The sequence below is a fragment of the Crocodylus siamensis genome, chromosome 2, assembly GCF_052110815.1.
Source record: "Crocodylus siamensis isolate JL-2025a chromosome 2, ASM5211081v1, whole genome shotgun sequence".
NCBI lineage: Eukaryota > Metazoa > Chordata > Crocodylia > Crocodylidae > Crocodylus > Crocodylus siamensis.
In genome coordinates this window covers 253,049,664-253,072,709 of record NC_143396.1, presented here as the reverse complement: position 1 = coordinate 253,072,709, position 23,046 = coordinate 253,049,664, and the positions used below count along the sequence as shown (strand labels likewise).

The window sequence follows — 23,046 nt, the reverse complement described above, 5'->3', positions numbered from 1 at the left end:
ACACCTTGATCTTCAAACTGGGCAGCAAGACCATGTTACCTGAACCTATTTTATGAATACCTGTTGAAATTGAGATGATACATTTCTAGTGCAAACAGAACTGAAAGAACAGGTGGACAAGGTTTTGGAAACAGTCTCTGAAAGACTAACTGATCTTTCAAAGACAGCCTCTGGACTAAGGGCGCTAAACCTTGCTGTCTTGCTGCTACAAAACAGCCAACCAAAGCAGGAATGTTTGACTTGCTGACAAGCGTTCTATTTCAAAAACTTTATAGTGCTCAAATTATTAATAGATGGTTAAGTATAACATACCTAGACTTACCCACCTGGCAATACTTTATAGAAGACATCTGTGTTAACACTTCTCTCCTGGGAAACTATCCGATTTTTTAGTATCTTTATTTCCTGCTGAGCCATCAGGATGCCAGCTGCCAGGGCTTCCTTCACTGAATGGATAAGTGAATCAAGAACAAACAGCACAAAGTCCTTGAAGTTAATGTGCTGGTGAACAAGGTGCCTGTGCGTCACACTTTAGTGACAAGCTATTCCCCGCACTTATCCTCCAAATGACACTTCAATGAGCAGCTACTGTGAAGAAGGTTGTGAGGGTGCAGACTGAGAATCTGAATAAGCAGCATGGCAAGACCTTCATTTATTACCAGGGGCTAATCAGATGAGTAAAACAAAATTGCAGGATTCTTCCCCCTGCCCCTCTCACCCAGGTATTCCATGCTGCGTTGGCAGCTCCTTCCTACAAACATGACTGTTCCATTAAGGTACAACCAGCCTCTCGCTCCCTTCCTCACTCAAAAAGCATAAGCTTGTCTGCCCACTCCAAATTTAAGTGGTCTGTCTTTACCACTTTCTAATCTCCAGCAGGTAATGAAATATATAAACATGGTTGCTCAGGGATCTGCACAGCTCCATAACCATTTCTCCCACTACAAACCCAGTGATTGGGCAAAGGAGTCTTTAGTTAGTGATTTTACTGTGGTATAAATCACTGACCAATATTTAGCTGATGAAGAACATAAAGTGTAAATTGCCAAGATCCATTTCACTTTGAGTTGCCCACTATTAATAAGGACATAGTCTCTGGGTAGCAAGCTAGAAGGTTATTTGCCATCATAAAGCCTTACCTCCAATAACAGCACTGCTTTTCTTGTCAGAGCATCACATCCAACAATCCACCACAGAGCAGCAATTGAGGCAGTGGTGCCTTTAAAGGTCCATGAACCAGTCCTCTCAGGTAGCTAGAGGAACTAGTAGCCTTTCACTGAGCAGGTGTCTGTCCTTACTACTGGTGCTGGAGTTAGTGTGGAAAGCAATACTAGCCACTGAATGTCACTGAAAATTCTCTGTAAAACTACTACCCTTCAAGCAGTTCCTACCAGATAGGCCAATGCTTCAAGGATCTCTTGACTGACAGTGCAACAGTCCAGCTCAGCCCACTGGAACAGGTTTTGTTTATTATAACCCTTTTGATGCGTCTCATGTCAGTTTAAATCTGCTTGTATTCAGTGAACTTACCACAAGAAACAAACCTCAAGGCTACGTTCATGACCGGAATACAACATATGCAGATTGTGAGTTGAAGATAAGCGATTTTCTGAGTTACAAAATAATGGCCTACTTAAATGAGAAGTGTTATGTACTTGATTCTGATTTCACGCTGGTATAAACCAGGAATCCACTGAAGAAAATAAAGTTATGCCAGGATAAGAATGGGGTTGAATCAAAATCAGGTTTAAGTATAAAAGACTTGCATGAAATTGTCTTAAATTCTGATACGTCAAATAGTAAGAATCTGTGTGAAAGCAAGAGATATGCAGACACCCTTACGCTTAAGGATGTGCCTCCCACCTCCCCCATCACAAGTTTAACAGAACTGAATTTAAAGCTCTTGGGTGATGAGAAACAAGTTTTGTAACAACAGGACTTCAGAGATGTGTTAATCAACACAAGTGGCCATTCACAATATGGGCTTTGGATGATCAATAGCTGCAGCCAATAAACACATCACACTGGGCACATCTAAACAAGATGCTAACTGTGCAGTAGATGAAAAATACTGTGCAGTATCATGTCACAGCATGGGCAGTACTAATATGCTACTGAGCAGTATTTAGCTACTGTGCAACAGCTTCACCTAAAAGACATTTGCTGGCACTACTGCACAATAACTCCAGTTACTAGGCACTTATTTAGTACTTGCTAATACAAGCAATAAATAAATGTGCAGTAATAACTGTGTAGTAGCATCTTGTGTAGATGCGCCCACTGAGTACTAACCTGATTCACGAAACTGCCAAGTGTAGCACCCTGCTACCTATGTGGAAAATGTAAAAGGGAGTGACATCTTTGATTTAGTACAGACCCTCTATAATAGTAAAACTCAACACAAAGATGTGAATGAAGGCTTGTTTGTCAGAAGTTATGTCTGTTCCATGTAAAATACCAGGAAAAGTGCTCATATGCCTACTGGATGCAAGAAAGAATCCAAGACCAAATGAATCAATAAAACTGATTCAGGGAAACACGCTATGAAGAAGATGCAACTATCATTTAAGTAAACCAAGCTCATTGGCAATGTGTTACTAAGTAGAGACAGGGTAAAAAAGATTGTGCAGCTACAGATAAAAAGGCAGTTCTAGGTGTCTCCCAACACAGGCTTACTGAAAGGGTACATTCCTCTCCATTTGGCTCCAACAAACAGCATTTTAAATATTCACCTGCTTTCAAAATCTATTTTCTTCCTACACGTGAACAAGATTATAACTGGTACAAATGCAGAATGATGCAGCACACTAAAATTCAAATTTCAACATTTTTGCCATTCATGATGCTACAGTTTTTCAGATCTACTTCAACACTTTCCATTCTTGATTTGGCTACTAATTAGTGGATGTCTTACTGAAAATCTTTGCCAAGGAAGTTTTAAACTAGGTGTGCAAATGTGAGGTATTTTGTAATTTTAGCTATTTTAGGCTTAAAGCAGTTTTAGCACAACTAGTGTGCTCAAGGGGCTTTCTTTCTGTGGACACAATTAGTATATCAAAGTCAAGCAACAATGAAAGATACGATACTGCAAAATACTGCTTATATAGAGAGTTGAGTAATAAGATATTTATTTCTGCAGTACACTAACTCACTGGTGAGGTGTTTACTTGTACTTAACCATGCCAAACCCAAACATTTTCCCATGCCAATACAACTCAATATGGAAATAAATTGAGGCCAATCAAAGCAGGGAACTAAACAGAAAAAAACGTCAGGAAAATAATCTGGTGGCCACATAAAGGTCCCACCCTTGTTGACTCAGACAAATCTAGAGAGAGAACCGAACACAGAAACAACTGTTTTCAAAATCACATTTTATATTTATCGATTTTTACATTTCACACACACAGTGGATACACAACTGATGGGAGAAGCATTTCTTAATACACCACCGTATATGACTTGTGCTACACTATGTAACAGAAGAGCTGTCAAGACAGACTACTTTTAAGAAGGAATAAAGTACTTTATACATCTCCCCTGTTGTAAGACTGGTATAACAAGTAGCTTCCAGCCTTTGCAGTTTTTTTTTCTTCCCAAAGCCTAAATGTTGATGCATGGGTGAATGAGAAATACTTAAGAAATCTAGAAGAGAAGAATTCCTGTATACTGCAGAAAGGCAGCAGTTCAAGTAAGATTTTAGTCTGTGAGTGCAGAAGACATGGTACCCAGCCAAGTCCTGGCAGAAAAGAGTCAATTTCATGCAATGAGAACTTTCAAATACTGTATACTGGTGGCAGAAGTAATGCAAAAAGGAATTTACGTTTTGTAAATATTATTCAACATCAACTCCTCTATTAGAACAAGTGACAACCCAGTGCAACCATTTTAATTAAACACTTGTGCAACTGAAATCTCACTGCATCTGCAACACTTGCTCTGTGTCAGCCATAATGATTTGCAAATGCATTTCTTTTTGAAGTCTCCTTCCATTGTGGTAGCAGGTGGCTTGTCATTCCAACAAGAATATAGCTCGCCATCACTTCTTCTTGCAAAACTTGTTCCCAAAAGGTCAGATTCCACAGAGAAATGGCTGGGTGAGGTGGATCCTCACATATTCCTTGAAGGAGTCAGTCTCATTCTGCCCTGAAAGAGACTACAGCTACAAAACTACCTCAACCATCACGCACATGGTAATAGTCCACTATAAAACAGACAGATCCCAGGACAATTATAGCTTTATACATGAAAATCAGAACCTTTATTTGGATTCAGAATTCAAAAAGCAAGCAAAGCAGAGTACAAAGCAACGGTGTGATATAGTCAATACTGTTTAGCAAATACAGTAATGCCTGTATACTGTGCCAGCCTAATTTATGGGTGGCTTCTATGGCATAGCATACCAAGTCAGCAATGTGACAAAGTCACAAGAAAGACATATGCAGTTTTGGGATGCATCAACATGAATATTAGGTGCAAGACATGGGAGGTAATAGCACCACTCTACTCAGCTGTTTAGGCCATACCTAGAGCACTGTTTGCAGTTCTAGTTTCCATGATTTAAGAAGGATAGGGAGAAGGTATAGAGGCAGGCAACAAAAATGCTAGCGGGATTAGAAGGCATATGAATATAGATTGAGAGAACCAGGGATATTTAGGTTGGAGACATGGGCTGCTGACAGATGTGAATCCCCCTCCCCCCTCAAAAACAAAAAAACCCAAACCCCAAACAACAAAAACAAACAAACAGCACTTTACCAGAAGAGGAAGCATGTTAGTTCAGCCTGGCTCCCCAGCATCTATATAGATCATGTGCTTCAGTGGGTTTTTTAGCAATTTTATCTAGAGCTGATTCAATCAGCTATTAGATAAAAGTGCCAAAAAGCCCCACTGAAGCATACGATCTATATAGACTTTGGGCGAGCCAGGTCAAACTAATGAAATACCTATTCTGGGCATGGGCTGTGCTCAGGGTGGGGGGCATCCCAAGCTGAAAACAAAGAGCTGGGTTTGGGTTTTTTGGGAGAGGGGGGAAGGTGTTCCCCACATCTGTAAATCACTATGGTGATTAAGGGGAAACTTTACAGCAGTCTTCAAATATGTAAAAAACTACCATAAAGAAGAGGGAGGACACTTCCCTGTGGAATCTCTCCTCCCTTGCCCCAGAAGGCAGGACCCAACAGCAAAGTACCGTAGATTTATTAGACTAGGTATCAGGAAAAAAAAATCCCTATTATTAGAACAATAAGGCAGTGGAATAGACTGCTCAAAAGTTGAGGAATCGCCTTCACTAGAGGTTTTCAAGTAGAGGCTGGATAAGCATTGGTCACAGATAATTTAGGGGAAGCATTTGTGCAGAGGGTTGAACCAGATCACTGAGGTCCCTTCCAACCTGGAGACAATAGAAGTATGGATCTTTATGGAAAGGGTCCTTTTCCAACAGGATGCATTCCACCGACCAGCAGTAGGCAATAGTAAAAGGTGATTTTTACCACTATTGTCTGGGCTTTTAAAAGCCAAACCAACTCCAGTAAAATGTGACACTGCAAGTCATTGACAAGTGGTAGGTTGTGGAGGACATCTGAAGATGACCAAAAGTTTCTTCAAGCTTTAAAGTTTCCCTTTGGTAACCACCACCTTTAGTTCACTCAGATGGAATTAAATTATTTTCATTCACATACTTAAGCACATCATCTACATACAAGAAAATATGACTGTCCTATCAATATATCACTGGCAATGTAGCCTATACAGTAGGGCTGTGCAAAGCTTCGGTAGCTGATTCGATCTGGAGCAGATCCGGCCCAATTTGGGGACCGAATTTCCGAATCTGAATCGAACTGGGAAACCAATTAAAGGCTCCGAATCAATTCAGATGCTTTGAATTGATTCAGAAAAGCTTCGGAAAAGATTCGTCTGCTTCGGCGATTCAGCCATAGACTAAACAGGCAGATGACACAGCTGCCTCCAGTCCGTAAGTCTGTTGGGGTTGGGGGAAGGAAAGGGGCATGGGGGAGGGAGTGATTGGGGTTGGGACGAGCTGCCCAGCTGGAGTGGGGGTGCGGGACTCAGTGACAGGATGCGGGAGTGGCAGCACTGGAAGCAGGGGCTCTGCACTGCTGCCACTTGCCCAGCCGGGGCAGGGGAGGCACGGCAGGATGTGGGCACGGCTTGCTCCAGGCGGAAGGGGGCTAGCAGGAGCAGGGCATAGCACCCATGGCTCCCCCAGCCGAGGCAGAGGCAGGCACAGCCAGAGGAGCTGCAGAAGAAGCCCCCCCACCCCCCATGGCTGCCCTGCCCTACCCTGCCCCATCCCCCACCCAGCCCAGACTCCCAGCACTTAAAAAAATAAAATAAAAAATCCCTGTACTCACCAGCTTTGGCAGCAGCAATCAGGGCCTCTGAGGGCTTGTGGTAGAGTCTCCCCACACAGTGCAGGGCAGTGGGGATGCAGCAGCTGCCCCATGGTGAGGGTACAGCATAGCTTGGCAGGGCACCGTGCATTGTCTGGGAGCTGGAGTGGTTCCACCTGACACCTGGAGCCCAGCACTGCTCAGCCCCAACTCCCAGACAGCGCCCTGCTGAGCCATGCTACACCCGCATCATAGGGCAGCTGCTGCATGGGTGCTGGGGGGGTAGGAATCCCTCTTGCCCCCCACTATATGGCGGGAGCTCTGCCATGAGCCCATGGAAGCACTGATCTCTGCTGCAGCTGGTAAGTGCAGGGCTTTTGGTTTTTTAAATGCTGGGAGGATGGGGCTGGGCAGGGGATGGGGCAAGCATGGAGGTTTCTTCCAAGGCTCCCCCTGCCCAGAGACAGGCAGGCACAGCCGGAGGAGCTGTGGGAGAACCTGCAGCCACCTGGCTGTGCCTGCCTCGCCCCAGTTGATCCAAAGCTCCGATTCTGATTCAGCCAAACAGAATGGAGACAGTGATTCAAATCACCAAATCAAATTGCCGTCCTCTGAATTGTCCGAATCTGAATTGAATACTACCCTATTTGCACAGGTCTACTATACAGCACGCTAGCATCTCCCGAAGCACCTCCAAGATGCTGAAGAAGCAGCGATAGGCAATTTCTTTAGCTGTGTCTGAGCATGGCTCATGGTCATGAGTAAGTCTGATTTACCATCATAACACATCTGCAAGTGAGAATGAAGAAGTTTCTACTAGATGGTTCTGTAAGTTCTCCCTCCTGACAAATAAACACTATTTACACTTAACTGCTTATGATTTTTCAATACTGAAAAACCCTCTCAATTTCAGTGTATTTGAGGCACCACAGCTGGAGTTTGGTTATGTCTGTCCTCCAGAAGTCCTTGTCCTGCATGTCCCCAAACTCCTTCAACTACTGATGTCACCTCATTGTCTTCACTGAAATTCTTTCCAAAAAGGTTTTCCTTTACCTTTGGGAAGGATAAGAAGCTGGAAGGAGCCAAATCTGGTGAATAAACTGGATAAGAAAGCAGCTCAGAGCCACAATTGGTCACTGCAATCACTGCAGCTTCAGAGGTGCGGGGCGATATACTATTCAGGAGAAACCACTCTTGACGCCATTTTTCCTTGATTGCTTCTTGCAGGCAAAGAAGTTCACTAGCACAGTACTTCCCAATTAATGGTCTTGTCTACTGAGATGCAGTCATTCATGGTTCACTATCCCAAAAAATGGGGGCCATGAGTTTACTGTCTGATGGCCTCTTTAATTTCTAAAGTGGTGGAGATTAAGCAGATTCTGCATAATCTATTGCTTGATCTCAGGATTACAAGTAGTGAATTTATTTCACCCTAAATCATAATATGCTTCTTTCATTTTCTTGGTTTTACTTGAAACTGCCTCAAAAATTCTCTGGAAATGTCAAATTGTGCTATCTTCTGATCAGAACCCAACAATCAGGGCACCTAACCTGCTGACAATTCTCATGCTCATGTTTTCCATGAAGATGGCATACATTGTGTTCCAGGACTGATGCCTGCTATCTCAGTTCTGTGCCTGATGGTTAACTCCTCTTATTCAGTATCATCTTGTGGGCTACATCAACATCTGGTTGGTCGCATCTTTGACCTTGGATCAACCTCAGTGCTGACTTCACTTAATTTCAGCTACCCAGTGTTTTTATTGTGGCATACGAAGAAACATCATCCCTCCAGTGTTACTACAAAGAACATAAGGATTTCCTTTGGGGTCAAGCCTTTCTTATGGAAGTACCTAATCAACACACTAATTTTATTCTTCTCCAGTTCTTTAATTCTTTGCAACTGACTTACTTCAACACATTGTTGGATGGGTAGGGCAGATAGGACTGCTAACAAATAAACGCATCAAAATGTCAGTCAGGCTAGATACTTCCTGAACACTCTTCACCCTTGAAATTCATTTAAAGACCTTCCCCTTTACCCACATCAACCAGTTCCTGCTGCTTGGTCAGAGAGACACAAATGCACGAACATTTTAGTTCCTCAAAAAAGAATATTTAGATTGCAATCTCTTTAGGGAATGGTCTTTGCCTGCAGACTTGCCTATAAAAATACCTTGCACACTGCTAACATTTTACCGATGACAAATAAAATGACATTTCGATTATTCTGAATTGTGCTTATTCTGATCATTTTATGATTTTGCCACAACTTTGAAAAGTTCTCTTTGTGGGAGATCTCAGATCTGAACCAGGGAGGTACTGGACCCTCAAGTTTCCATTGACTTCAATGGAAGAAACTATGAGCACTCAAGTCCTCTTCTAGATCAGGCTCCTGGTTCAGTACAAGTCAAAATGTTCCCCAGCTGGGACAGGATCAGTTTTCTCCAAGAACTTCAGAGAGTGATTTCTGTCAGAGCCACACTTCCTTTAGTCATGACTTCGGTAGCGCTCATTGAACAAAATTTCCTCAATATAATAGCTGCTTTAAAGTTTTTATAATATCCATGGTCAATAGGAAAACCCACAATTTTTGCCCAGTTTTCTCTCATATTTCATACTGGTCTTCAAACTCCTACATAGGAGGTGAGATAGCATCTGCTTGTTATCTCAAATATGCAACAGGACAATCAAATTCTATACGTTATAACTGTCTAATAGAATACAATTCACACCCTGAACTTGACAGGGAACATCTTCAGTGTCTTCTCTTGGAATATTAACTCACTATATTGGAAACGAAACTTATACCTTCCAAAAAGAAGAAAAAACTCAAAAGATCTAAGGAGCAACAGATGAGAAGAAATTGCTTATGAAAAGATTTAATGGAGGACCACTGCAAGACATTCACCATTAAATGTCACTAGTAATACACCTGAAAAACAGAGTTAAAAGATAATTTAAGATAGTAATCTCTTGGAAGCAGAGACTGAAGGCCTTATTATATGTTTTGTGTAGTAATCAGGCTCAGTGGAACACAAAACTGGAATGAGGAGCGTGCCTGCTATTGTAGAACAACACTGTAAGATGAATACCCTAAAATGTTTTCCACAGGAAAGTGGTAATTTTTGCTTTCATGAAGTAGCAAATAATGGTTTAAATTTACACATTCCATACCAGGCAGGCAGAAGACAAAACAATTAATTACAGTGGAAACAACTTCAGCTTTTTTTTTTCCTTCCCAAGTAATAGTAACATGAAATCCAAGCTTCATTGCTTTTCAGTTGTCATTAACTGCTGAGTCTTGATCTTTCCATGATGTAATTAAGAATTAAATGTGCTTGCTCAACTATTAGATGGGTTGCTGCACCCATGTCTTCATCGAAAAAACAAATTTATTTCAAAGGCAGTAGAAAAATAGGCATATATAACAATATCAATGAAGACCAATCTCTCTTTTTCTTATAAATTCTGGATATGTATAGATGCACATAATAAATCTGTTTCTTGCAGGAACACTGTAGAAAAAAAGTCTATATGGGAAAAGATTAGCACTATGGGGAAAGATAGTGGTAAAACAACCTCCAATATTATTCTGTGTAGTTGATTTGCCAAAACCAAATAGAAGTACTTATTTAAAAAGTTGTTTAGTATCTAAAGTCACTAGCACAACGTAGAGTTAAATGTTATATGAAATGTCCTGCTTTACCTACCTGTCAAACCTCTGCTTAGGGCCTTATGGTTTGCCTTCTACAGTGATAAAGTAACTCATATCCTGAAGCTAGGGAAGAAATGCAGCTATTGGTTCCATTTATGTGAGATGTCAACTCTCAGAGAACAAACATAATACTGTATTCAAATCCAGGCTGAATAAAGTGTCTTCATAGTTAACATTTTTCTTTGCAATAGTTGAATTTATGTAACTGTTAATATTTTAAATAGCTTGGGATTTTTTTAAATAGTACTTCCAGATCACCTTTTACATACTCTTCCATGGGGATCTGCTTTTAGTATCAATGGTGTTGAACTGCATCCTAAAGCCAGAATTTGCTGTCTTAACTGCCAGAGTAGGGTTGTTTTTTTGTATTCCCTTCCAAATAAATATGCAGCCAGTCTCTGCAAACTATGTCTCACCAGTAAGATATAGCCAATGCAGAAGAATTCCACCTCAAGTAATTACAGTCTGATTAAATTAATTTTTTTCTTCTTTTGGAAAAGTAGTTTTCACTTTCCTTCCTACAACTCTATTAAGAAGCATTGCTCCCACCACCTTTCCACTTGAGAAAGCAGCATTTCAGCGGAGTGTAAAGTGATAAGAGGCAATACTGCAATCTTAATTTATTACTTCTCCAATATATACAACTGCGAGAACACTAATACTTCCATACACTATGTTTATATTTTAGCAGGCAGTCCAGATGCCAGGTAAGGATCAGAAGTGAAAAACTCCCTTGTAGGCTTTAATTGCTGTGCAAGTTAGATATCTGATCATGCAACCCTTCCAGGTCATAACCACATATTTTATGAAACAAACTTTCCATTGTTAAATAACCACAGTGAAACAATATAAACCACTGAAAAGTCTTCTAGAAGCTACAACCTCAGAAAGGTCTGCCCCCAAATAGCTGTTCCACTTGAGGTTTTCCACAAGTCAGAAAAATAAGACATTTTGAAAAAAAATGCTTGTGCTTTTTATTTCCAGTTAGATGTGTTAGATTCTAAAATTGTTCACAACTATTTTTTAATTTCAAATGATTGAAGATCCAATAAGTTTTCTAACTTGAGACATAATATTCAAGAAAAGGAGGATGTGGGGAATTTCAGTATACTTAGGTTTTCAGATATAGACTATTTGATAACAGCATCAATATACTTACCTGATTTGTATTGGTTTGAACACAAGCACTAACTGGAGAACAAATGCTGTTTCCAAACAATCCAAGTGAGTTATCTTAGTGACATGTGAAGCTGTAGGACAAAAACTTTTCACCAGATTCAGAAGCCTTTAAAAGTACATCCCATTTATAGCAACATGCCATCAGCGAGTTATATGACGACTTGTGATCACCTTAACAAGGAAAATAATTTTCACAGATATTTGCAGAATTGATTAGCGCCCACAAATAAAGGCCTCAAATGCTCCCAAATTTGGAATGTGTAAGAACTGGCAAGTAAATTATTTCTATTCAAAGCAAGTATAGTAGATAAGCATGTGGTGTCCAACATAGAATTCACAAATAACTTTTCCCAGTTTCCAGAAAGCTGTACTTTTATCTTCTAATATAGATCATGGTAAGAAAGCTTCAGCAAACTATGGATCTTGCACCATATTTCTCAACATCTGTAATACTTTGGTTTGGTATCTGTTAGTAGGGTCATTCCATAAATTAACATCTTCAACTCAGTACATTTTATCTCTAGCCCTCACACACTTTGTCCCAGAGAAATGTGATTGTCTTGGATGATCAGCAAGAGATGTGATTTTTGATGCAACTGGACCCTGAAATATTAATGGCTCTTAAATTCAGGACCAATGTCTTCAATTAACATCAAAAGTAAACCAGGAAACAATGGACAGTAGAGATAATTATGATATATTCTTGTGTGCATGACTTACTAAGTACTAGTACAAGTATGTTCTACACAAAAAAGCCTGATTATATTAATTGCAGTTACACTGAATTACAACAATCCACAGAAGAGCTCTTGGCTCTCAATTTAGTTCAGCCACATCAGATTGGGCTGCCATATCAGGAGCTTCATAGCTTCTAACTTCAAGTAGGAAGTAGAATGAAGTCCCTATTCCAAGTCAACAACGCCTCCATGGTTTCTCAGTCTTTCCAACCGTGGGTTATAGCTTCCACAATATGCTAGACAATGTCATTCCTTTTAAAATGGTGCTGTTAATTTCAAATTACTATTAATAGAGGCAAAATGTCATCCAGCATTGCAGCTGTTAAGCATATTCCTTTTCTGCTAATAACTACAAATTCAGATTAGTGGCAATAAGCTGCTCCTTAAGATGAATTATGTAATTCCTTTTTAAAAGATTGCAATGTTTCCATAACTGAACTCAAAACTGGTTTTCAAACAAGCAGAGAATAACCAGCAGAGATCTGACTTGATTAGCATCAGAGGTCTGGTGACTACATAAATGGAAGAAATACAAAGAAAAGCCAGATGCCAGAGGAACTGATGGCGATTCAACAGATGGCATTCTTCACTGTCATGACAGTAATGATTTGGCTCAAACTGGTTTATACAACATCTGTCCCAGACCCCTTGCTGGTTTAAGATAAACCAGACTCCCCCAGCTTGCTCTCTGGGCTGGGCTGGGCAGGGCTCTCTGCTCCACAGCAGGACTGGCCTCTTTCCTCTGCTCTCTGGCTGGAGTTCGAAAGAGACTGCAGGCACAGCAGGGTCTGCTTGGCTTCCTCCTGCCCTACCCCCCAACCCTTTCACTGCTTGCTGGACAACCAGGAATTTTCCCTCCCCCTGCAATCTCCCACAGCATGGACCCCAGCCCCACAGATCCTAGGCATGTGGTATACTAGCTAATGGCAAGAGGTGTCTGTGTGTGTGTCTTCAATTTCACTGGGATAGACAGACAGAGCAGTGACCACTTATGGCTAATCAACAGATCAGCCGTAAGCTGTTTAAGAGTTTGAACTAATGGAGAGAGGCTATTGTTTTGCTGATGGGGTGTATAAACACTGATGACATAGCTACAGGCTGCTGTACTGAAGGAAGCATCATTTTTTAACTGAGTTAAAAACACTGATCCTCCTCTGCCTTAAATCTCCAACAGTAATTTTTGCAGGAAGATAAAACCACAAATATGCTCACAGGTTCACGTAGCTAAGATTTCTCATCGCCCATCCTGAAGTTGTGTTTAATGATCTTTACTGTCAAGAACTATCTTCTTCTGTTTCCAGTACAGCACAGTTCACATTCAGAACTAAAGATGGATAAAGTTCTTTTCCAATCATTCAGATGTATGGGATATCATATAGAGCTACAAATGAGAGCTGGAAAGAACTGAATTGTCTTGAAAATTTCCAGTATTACTCAATGCTACCAAGAGTTTAGCAAGATTCAAAGGAGAATTTAACATTTATGTGGACAATGAAAAAGTCCACAGGTACAATTAGATAAAAAAAGAAAAAATAACCACACATTTGTTCTCATGATTAATAAAACTCATACCAATCACTGAACAGGAAGAAGGTGAAAACAGGAAAAAAACCCAAAACATACACATGGTCCAAAAAGAATTACATCAGTGATTCTTGCACATTGTTAAGAAACATCTGAAACCAACCACAAATGAGAGAGAGAATTATAGTGGTCTAGATGAACATCTGTTTGATACATTCACCAGAGCGCCCCAAGGGATGACGAGGTCGAACGGTCACAAACTCCTGCAAGACCGTTTCAGGCTGGACATAAGGAAGAATTTCTTTACTGTCCGAGCCCCCAGGTCTGGAACAGTCTGCCAGCGGAGGTGGTTCAAGCACCTACACTGAACACCTTCAAGAGTAAATTGGATGCTTATCTTGCTGGGATCCTATGACCCCAGCTGACTTCCTGCCCTTTGGGCAGGGGGCTGGACTTGATGATCTCCCGAGGTCCCTTCTAGCCCTAATGTCTATGAAATCTATGATTTCAGTGTTCCAGGTTAATATCATATGCTTGCTTCAGAGATTTTGTTTACCCAAGAAATAGATAAATTGGTGATTTTTTTTTTGCTGGCTTAATAAGTTCATTTAAATGCATCAATAAAACTCAATCTTTCAGCTCAGTCCACTGCTATAAATTGCCTGAAGTCTGCTCCATAAAAGTCCAAATGAACATTCAGATACCTCCTGAGTTCTACAAGCTATTTAAAGCAATACCTTTAAAAATCTGTAAATACAGAAAAATCTTGTTCAGCAACTGACAGGCAAGAAGCAAATTGTTAGTTGGTAAACACGATTCATAAAGAATAAGGCAAATCCAAATCAATTTTGGGGTGGAAGATATAAAAATCTAAGATGTATCAGTATCAATTCTTCTTTTGTAATCGCAGGGAGCTAATCATGCAAGATAACATCAATGAACTCTTCTTAGCACTAAAAAGAACAAGTAAACAACCCAAACAATAAAGCTGGTATGGGATTCTCTGAGACTTACTTTCTTGTACCACAGCTCATTGGCAGTCCTTTGATGCAAGTTCTTTGAGGCAGCCTTCCAGAAAATGAAGCCATTGGTGAGTCTGTAGATGACAGAAGTGGCTGATATGAGATCTGCATTGCATGTTTGACTGCAGATGTGGCAAATATTTCAAGGAAGGAGTAGATCCTGGTAATGCTGAGTAACAGCTTTTTCCCTTGGTATCTCTCCTCTATCTGCCTCCACAGTGAAGTAAGTTTATTTGAAATGACTGATGCCTTGTACATCACAGTGCTGTTGGGGACAATTCAATGCTAGAGTCTTCCAGATGATGTTAATATCACATCTCTTCAGACTGGCCTTCAAGACCTCTTTGAATTTTTTTTGTGCACCTCTAGAGCACTGAACATCAGTGGGTTGGGAGTACATGACCTGTTTCAGTAGCTGGTTGTCACGTTTCCTTATGACATGTCCTGTCCAACAGAGTTGGTGCTGTATAAATATAGCTTCAGTGCTGGTGGTGGTTGCTCAAGCCAGAATGCTGCGATTTATTCTTCTGTTCTTCAAGCTGATATGAAGGATTTTGCAAAGACTTCACTAATGGTGATGTTCCAAAGGTTTCAGGTGTTTCCAGTACCATTGTCCAAGTTTCATGCCCATACAGTGAGGTAGGGATCACAACAGCTTTGTAGACCAGAAGTTTGGTTTGGGTCCTGATCATTGAAGACACGATTTCATAAATGTCCAAAGGCAGCACTAGCAGATTTTATCTGTTGGTAAATACTATTTATTGTCTATGTTTATTTTTTTGGGAAAGGTGGCTAGGCAGGTAGGGCAAACACTCAACATTCTTCAAGAATTGCCCTCTAATTGTAATATGTGGATGAGCAGCTGGCTGGTTTGGGGTGGGTTAGTAAAGTACTCTACAGCTAGTAAGGTAGTAACTAGTTACTGGTAATCTATTAAAAGTTAATGAAGTTTTCTTGAATAAAATAATCTAAAATGGCTTAAATGACAAAGCACTTCTTTACCACCCAGAACCACATGTAGGAAAGAAAGGAAAGAAAGGTCAAGTAAAACAATTTTTTAGCTTTTCATAAACAGAGCTGTATCCTGCTTTGTGGGAAACTGCATGATCCTTGACACCAAAGAAGATGGTTCTATTGTTCTTGAAGAATAGATTTAAAAGAAATTAAAGTGCTAGACAGGGAGAGCCAACCCGCAGCTCTCCAGAAGTTAATACGCATCTCCTTGAATCTTTGCACAAGCACACGGTGACCAGTTTCAATTTGGCAGCTGGTCACTGTGTGCTTGTGCAAAGATTTAAGGAGATGCATATGAACTTCTGAAGAGCCGCATGTGGCTCCAGAGCCGCAGGTTGGCTACCCCTGTGCTAGAAGGTCGAGTGATCTTCAGGAGCCAATGACACATAGGAAACGAAGCGTTCTTCACCAGCCAGTTTTGCTGAAGATGTGAGTTACCATATTCTGCACTGGTTGCTGGTTTTTTCAAGCTGGATATTTTCAAATTTTTCCTTTTGAATTCCAATAGTCCAATCGGGAGTTAAGAAAGTATGTCCAAAGTCATCAATCTGAGAAAATGGGCTGCATTCTCATAGCTAGCCATAGTCGTAGAAGGCTTTTTCTTTTACATCCAAGGCTATGAAGGTCTAGTGTCAGAGAAGAGTGTAGCCTCAGCAACTATATACAGATATTGAATAGGACAGGAAAGAGAAAGGAACTTTTCTGTATTCTACAGCTAGCAGCACTGGTGGCAGAACAGTAGTTACTCTAACCACAATCCTCTAGATATGGACTTCCAAGCAGGGAAGTTCTGATCCTAGTTCTGATTCTGCCAGCAGTGATGATGAGCTGTTCCAAGCACCCAGTTATTTCGTTCTCTGAAGGACTGTAGTATACGAATCCTGTTGAAACCTGTAGTTCTGGTATGATGTAGGTTTAAGAGTATTTTATTCCTGATTTGCTTTGGAACAATCTTTCAGGCTGATCTTCCAGATGTTCAAATTAAATGGAACACAGACGGCAAAGATGATAAGATGAACCTGATGCACTATAGGTACTACTAAAACCAATTATCAATGAGGCTGAAAGAAAAACTTCAGCATAGTCTGACTATGCTGGCAAACACTTTGTAACAGTATACCTTCATAACCAAACACCTGCCATCAACTGGCACTACCCTATGCTCTTGTAAATTTTCATCCTCTATCCTGCCCCCCTTCTCTCCCCATCACACCGGACAGTGCAACTGACCAAATGTTCTGTGTCACTTCTTCCATGTATGCTGACCACAGAAGCAAAACCAACGTAGTCTCCATGGGTGCTCTCACTCCAATTCTGCTCTCAAATGCATGAAAACAGAGAAGTCAGCGTGATATCCCCTGCCATACTCCCTTCACCTCAAACCCTTTCATGTTCCAGAAGCATTATTACTTAATGTGGGATGGAAAAGTTGGAAAGAACTTGACTTGAATGTATTATGAAGGACAGAAGCCAACACACCGGTACTGCAGTTTCTTTATAGACAAAAAGAAAACTTCACTTGGTGGACTGAAAGTCCTGCCAACTACTTTTGCAACAAAATGAGCTACAAACTTTTGAAGGAAGGTTTCACTGATCTCCCCAAGGACCTTCTGCTTCCTTGATAATGATAGCTTTCTTACTGGCAATACCAACATTATGACTGTTCAAAGAGAATACTCTGCAATATTTGAAAAAAAGAATATAAATGTTGTTGGATAATGGAATGTATACATGGATACATTTGTTAGTTCTGGTATAAAAGCATTGCATTCAAGAAGCTTTATCTTCTTGTATTTAAAAATTGAGGACACAACATCAGTTCTGTTATGCACACTGAAAAGACATTTCAATTGCATATAATTAATAAAACTGAGAAATTTTCAGTAAATGGAAATGTATTATAACTATACAAAATATGGCTCTTCTGTAAGGTACCAAAGGCCTTATGAGTATTGATTGCCTAATAAACTTAGAAGCAATTTGTAATCTAAATCACCAGAAAACAACAAAAGGAATGCAGAAGAACCCTTCAGGATTTTACTTTAACTACAAATGTACAGAAAATTTTCAATCATTCACCATTAACTCAAAACAAAATTCTTCAGACAATCCACTGCCTCCTCTTTTACTACAACTTCTAACAGAAGTTCTTGTTAGAAGAGCCAAAAGGAAAAAAGTGATATATTCAGTTTGTTCATTGGTACATCTGTGATGCTGGTGTGTGTGGTGACAACTCCTACAGCATTCTTCCCAGTATGGACAACTTGTCTATCTTTTAGATCAAGAAAAGTTGATTTTGCAAGGGAACTGATGAGAAGCCATGTTAACTCCACAACACAATGCAAGTAAAAGGGAATTTCTGTGCTCCCGTTCAGATGGCTTCCTATTGCTTGGTTTTATGCCAGTATTTCAGGCTCAGAATTATATTTTTCACACCTTATATTACTACTTGCAGTATTTCAGAATAAAATTAAAATTCGAAAGCAGCAATAGAAATTTAAAATTCAGAAAGGACTTTAAAAAGCAGATTCCTTCCAAGCTGAAAGAAAAGATATACAATTATTAGAAACTGATAAGGACCAAAGGCCTGAAAAAGGTGATCCCCAAAAGGAGGGCAGATGATAAACCTCCTGGAGGCCAAAGCCATGGCATACTCTGGAATACAAGAATGATGTTACTTCCAAATGATGACGAATTTTAACGTTTGCCAACACGCAAAGACAGACCATATCCAAAATGTAAAACAAACACCAAGAAAAAGGCCCACGCTGTTTGGTTCACAAAGCTCATTGGGTTTATAGTGAAAGTTTATTATTCTGCTTCCTACTACAATGAGCTACAAGGTACATACAGTATAAAACGAGAACAGCCACAAAGCAAAGGTGAAAGACATTCTGTGACAGTACAGTGGAGGAAACATTGTCTAATCCTTCCACCCTACCCCATGCATAGCAGCTAAAACTACTGACCCACCCCTCCCCCCTCCAAAAAATATTAAAAAGAAAACTGTCTCTCTCGCTTAAGTACAGCGGGAATTTGTCTTTTGGGGTCACCATTAATCATTGCCAACATTTCAAGAAACTTGCAGTAACTAAAATAACGAAAGAAACTAAAACAATTGTGAAGGTGGGAGTGACAAAATCCACCCAGGATGCTCAGGTCACTCCTTGTTTAGTTCTCCTCAAAGCAAATGGCCTGTAAAGAAAAGAAAAGTCTGTTACACCTAGTAGTGTAGTAAATAAAATGGTCTGAGTTCAAATACAATATTCAGAACTCGGACTTAGAAGAACTAGGCACCCAGTTGACAGAAATAGTCTGGTTTTCTTCATAATGTACCCTTAGACTTATTACTGACAATAGCTGGAGTTCTTGAAGGCTGGTGCCTCCTTTCCCCTCTATCTTTAGATCCACATAGAAGATTATACATCAGACAATTGTACACAATTGACAAATCTATTAATTATATAGGACTTGAAATAAAAGTATCTGAAGAGACCCTAGCAACATGTGCCCTTTAGCCTTACTTTCACCTTTCAAAAATCAACAATTTTGTAAGAAAACTGAACACTAACCTTAAAGGTACAAAAAATCCAGTTAATAACTGCCTCAAATATATTTGGTGCGGTTGAGGGCTCTTTCAGCAAGATGACCACTTTCATCTGTGATCTTCTCCCAATCTGTTTGTCCAACCACAAATCCAATGGCCCTCTTCCTATCTGCATCCTTCTTTTCTTCTAGGTCTGCCCAACGCACCTATAAGAAACATACTGTCAGCAGGGCAACCCCTGAAGAAACAACACTGTGATAGCCACTAGAGTTCCCCCAATCAGACTAGAATACGAGGAAAATTCTAACCTCCAAACAACTGTTTTATAAGGGTGCACTGATAAAGTATCTCGGTTGATACTGATAACCTATTATTAACCAGCCATATCAGTTGACACTGATCCAATAACCGATTTACAGGTGTGCAGGCAGGCTGTGTGAAGAGCAGCACCCTGCAGTTAAGACTGTGGGGGGGCAGGGGCATGAGGGAGGGAAGGGGCATGGGGGGTGGGGCAGAGTGAGGCCCCCATGGTGAAGCAGGGAGGGAGTGGGGCTGGGGCTGGTGATTGGGGTGTTGCCCAGCCAGGGCAGTAAATAAGACCTGGGGCTGGGGCAGGTGGTAAATGGGTCCTAGGGCTGGTGCAGATGGCTTGTCCAGGGAATCAGCAATCAGGCACTTAAAAATGGCAGTGAGGATGCTTGAACTAAAGCTTGTCAAATGAGCTTTGGTTCAAGCACCGCTGCCACCCTTTTTAAGCGCAGAGACACTTTTAACCAGAGTGGAGCTGAGTGGGGCAAGGGTGGATACAGGCTGCTCGCTGTGGGCTCAGGACTCTCTGCCCTGCTGCCTTTGCCCTGGGGGTCCTGCATCAGCCATGGGTCCCCGGCCTGTCTGACAGTGGAAGGCACAACTTGCTGCCCCCACTGCTTCTGAGTGGGCAGGGGACGCATGGCTGATACAGAGACCCAGGGGGAAAGGCAGCAGAGTGGAAAGCTCTGAGAGCCCACAGTGGGCAGCCTGCATCCACCCGCACACAAATCTTTGGGGGGGGGGGGGGGGGGGGGGGGGGACACACACAGGACATGACACATACCCTCCCCATACCTCCCCTAGCAGGTGTGTGGAGGCCCCCGCCCTTCCACTGTGCCCCCTGGACAAGCCACCTGTGGCTCCATCCTGTTCTTTGCCCTGACCCCAGGTTCCATTCACCACCCTGGCTGGGCAGCACCCTTAGCCCCTGCCTCACTCCCTCCCTCACCATGGGGGCCTCAAATCTACACACCCGTGCCTCTCCCCCTTCACAGATTTACCTGCAGGGTACTGCTCTCCACACTGCCTGGCTGCATTCCTGGCCAAGGGCATGTGTGTGACTGTGCCCATGCACGTGGCTTCCGGAGGCCCCATCCAGAAGGTATACTATATTTATCAGCTACGCTGGCCAAAAAAAGCCCATAGCTGATGTTAATTTTCCTTTTATAGGTGCTGATATGATATGGCACCAATATATCAGTGCACCTCTACTATTTTAATCCTCAGATTTAAGACTTAACCATTTTCTCAAGGGAAAAGATAGAAGTTACATAAATTGAGTAACTTAAAAGTGAAGGCCCTGAACATACCACAGAGTAAAGAACATGGATTAGGACAGGAGTAGCCAAACAGTGACAAATGCCACAAGGGGCACAGGCAGCCACGTGTGTGGCGCATGGCAGACTGGGGAAGGGATAGGCAAAAAACAGAGCTGCAGATCTGGCAGACAGCATATGACAGGAGGCAGAAACTAGAGCAGGATATCAGGCAGGAAAGAGGAGTGGAATGGCACTTCAGGAGGGTGCAGGACAAATTTGTGGCACATCTGCTAAAAATCCTGGCCACCAACAGACTAGATCAGGGGTTCTTAAACTTTTTGATACTGTGACAAGGGGGTTGCAAACTTCTCTTCCCTCCCTAGAAGTGGTGGTGCAGGGGGTGGAGCTGCCCAAGTCCGTCTGGTCAACAAGTGGGGAGCAAGGGGGGCCCTGGTGGCCAGCCGGCTGGAGACGGGTGTGGGGAAGTGGCGCAGAGTTGGCAGTGGCAGCATGGAGTGATCAATGGCAGCAGTGTCCCCGCCCACCATGCCACCCCTTTTAAGGAGGGAAGAGAATTTGCAAGCTCCTTTTAAGTTGCCAGGGCACTGCGACCCAGTTTGAGAACCCCTGGACTAGATGATTATGCCTTTACCACTTTAACACCTAAAATTCTGTTATTCAGAGCATCATGTCCTTTTATTTCTTGATTTAAAACTGGAAAGAAGAGTATGACTGGATGCTTGTCCTCAAAGAAAAAGCAAGAGGAAGACAAAACACTATTGAAAGGCATTATTCTGTATGGCAGGATTAGGGGATCCTGGAAGAAAGCCCCAACGGACAATAATGGTTTTTGTAAGAAAGAGTTACAACGTACTTATTATTTCTTGGTCCCCTCTACACATGCAGGTCAAGGCACAATTGAATCTAATGCATGATCCACAAAATCAGACCCCTGCCATACCACGTGTATGGCAGGAGGCACGATTGTTAATGGACTGAGCATTAGATCCAATTGCACCTTACTGCTGGTGCAGGGGGAGCCTGATTCTGGGCTCCCCCTGTATCGGCAAGAAGCAGGCTCCAAACCACTTGCATTTTCTCAGCTGCAAACTGCCTGCCTGTGCAAATTAAAACTGGACAAAAATCAGCTAACAGTTATTACACATTTTCAAGCAACACTTTTACAGCTGCTTGGACCTTTCCAACGCATGATAATTAAATTTGTAAGTGTAGCCAGTCTAAATTTATTGCACAATTAACAAGGTAATTGTGCAATAGATATAACATGTAGAGGAGGCCTTAGTGTTTGTCACTGGAGTATAAAAAGCTTGTTTCTGTCTGAAATATAGTGACAGCCATCATGATATCATATATAATCTTCCTCTCTTTGTTTCCCTTAATTACATACTGAAAACATTTAAAACCAGACTGGGCAAAGAACAAGGAACAATTCAGTGCTAAATAAGGCACAACCCTAACGCAACTGGTCTTTTCTATCTCTGACTTCTGTGATATTTTTCTGGATGAACCTTTTTACTAAGTCACTAAACCTATGGACAAAGTTAAACACTTTAGAAAGTGAGAAACATCTGACAGTCAGGAACCAGCACAAGCTCTTACACTGTAATTAAAACATCTGTATACTCCTGTAGTGATACAAATTAGTTAAATCACTGAATAAAACAAGATTCAATTGGCAATTACTTGTATTACTACAGGAAGTACAGCTATAATAGTTGCATTGTAACAACTTATAATTATATCTTGTTTCAGGAATGGGCAAAATATGGCCCCAAGGGCTGGATCTGGCAGCCCAACCAATTCAATCCAGCCTGCAAGCAGGTGCCTGCCAACTTACAGGATCTGGCCCATGGATGTTCCTACGGTGTTCCGGCCCAGGGCAGCCTACGTCAGGCTCCCACCCACATCTGCTGAGGGCCCTGGCCCTGTCAGTATGCACAGCTTTCTAGAGCGGCTGCTCCTTGTGAGGCTTCAGCCACCCGGATACTGCTTGGCTCATAGTTTCATAGTTTCTAGGGTCGGAAGGGACCTGAGCAGATCATTGAGTCTGACCCCCTGACGTGGCAGGAAAGAGTACTGGGGTCAAATGACTCCAGCAAGGTGTTCATCTAACCTCCTCTTAAAGACCCCCAGGGTAGGAGCCAGCACAACTTCCCTTGGAAGTTGGTTCCAGATCCTAGCCGCCCTGACCGTGAAGTAGTGCCTCCTGGTTATTCCCGGTCACTCCTGGTAGTGCTTGGGGGAACAGGGACTTCCCCAGTGCCTGCTGATCCCCCCTGACTAGTTTGTAACAGGCCACTAGATCCCCCTCAGCCTTCTCTTGTGGAGGCTGAACAGGTTCAGGTCCCGAAGCCTCTCTTCGT

General features: G+C 41.8%; 1 protein-coding gene across 3 annotated transcripts in view; it reads right to left on the bottom strand.

Annotated features, from left to right (window-relative positions):
• Window positions 1–23,046, bottom strand: part of YLPM1 (YLP motif containing 1) — a 121,229-nt gene that overhangs the window by 35,317 nt on the left and 62,866 nt on the right. Inside the window, exons 20-21 of one of the 3 annotated variants that reach the window (XM_090033691.1) lie at window positions 19,120–19,300; window positions 18,337–18,742 (exon numbers count right to left, since the gene is read on the bottom strand). The exons of the other annotated variants lie outside the window; for them this stretch is intronic. Coding sequence (XP_089889817.1) covers window positions 19,154–19,300 — 147 coding nt within the window. The 3' untranslated portion in view covers window positions 18,337–18,742; window positions 19,120–19,153. Of the gene's footprint in view, window positions 1–18,336; window positions 18,743–19,119; window positions 19,301–23,046 lie in introns of those variants that run through there. 3 annotated transcript variants of the gene reach the window in all.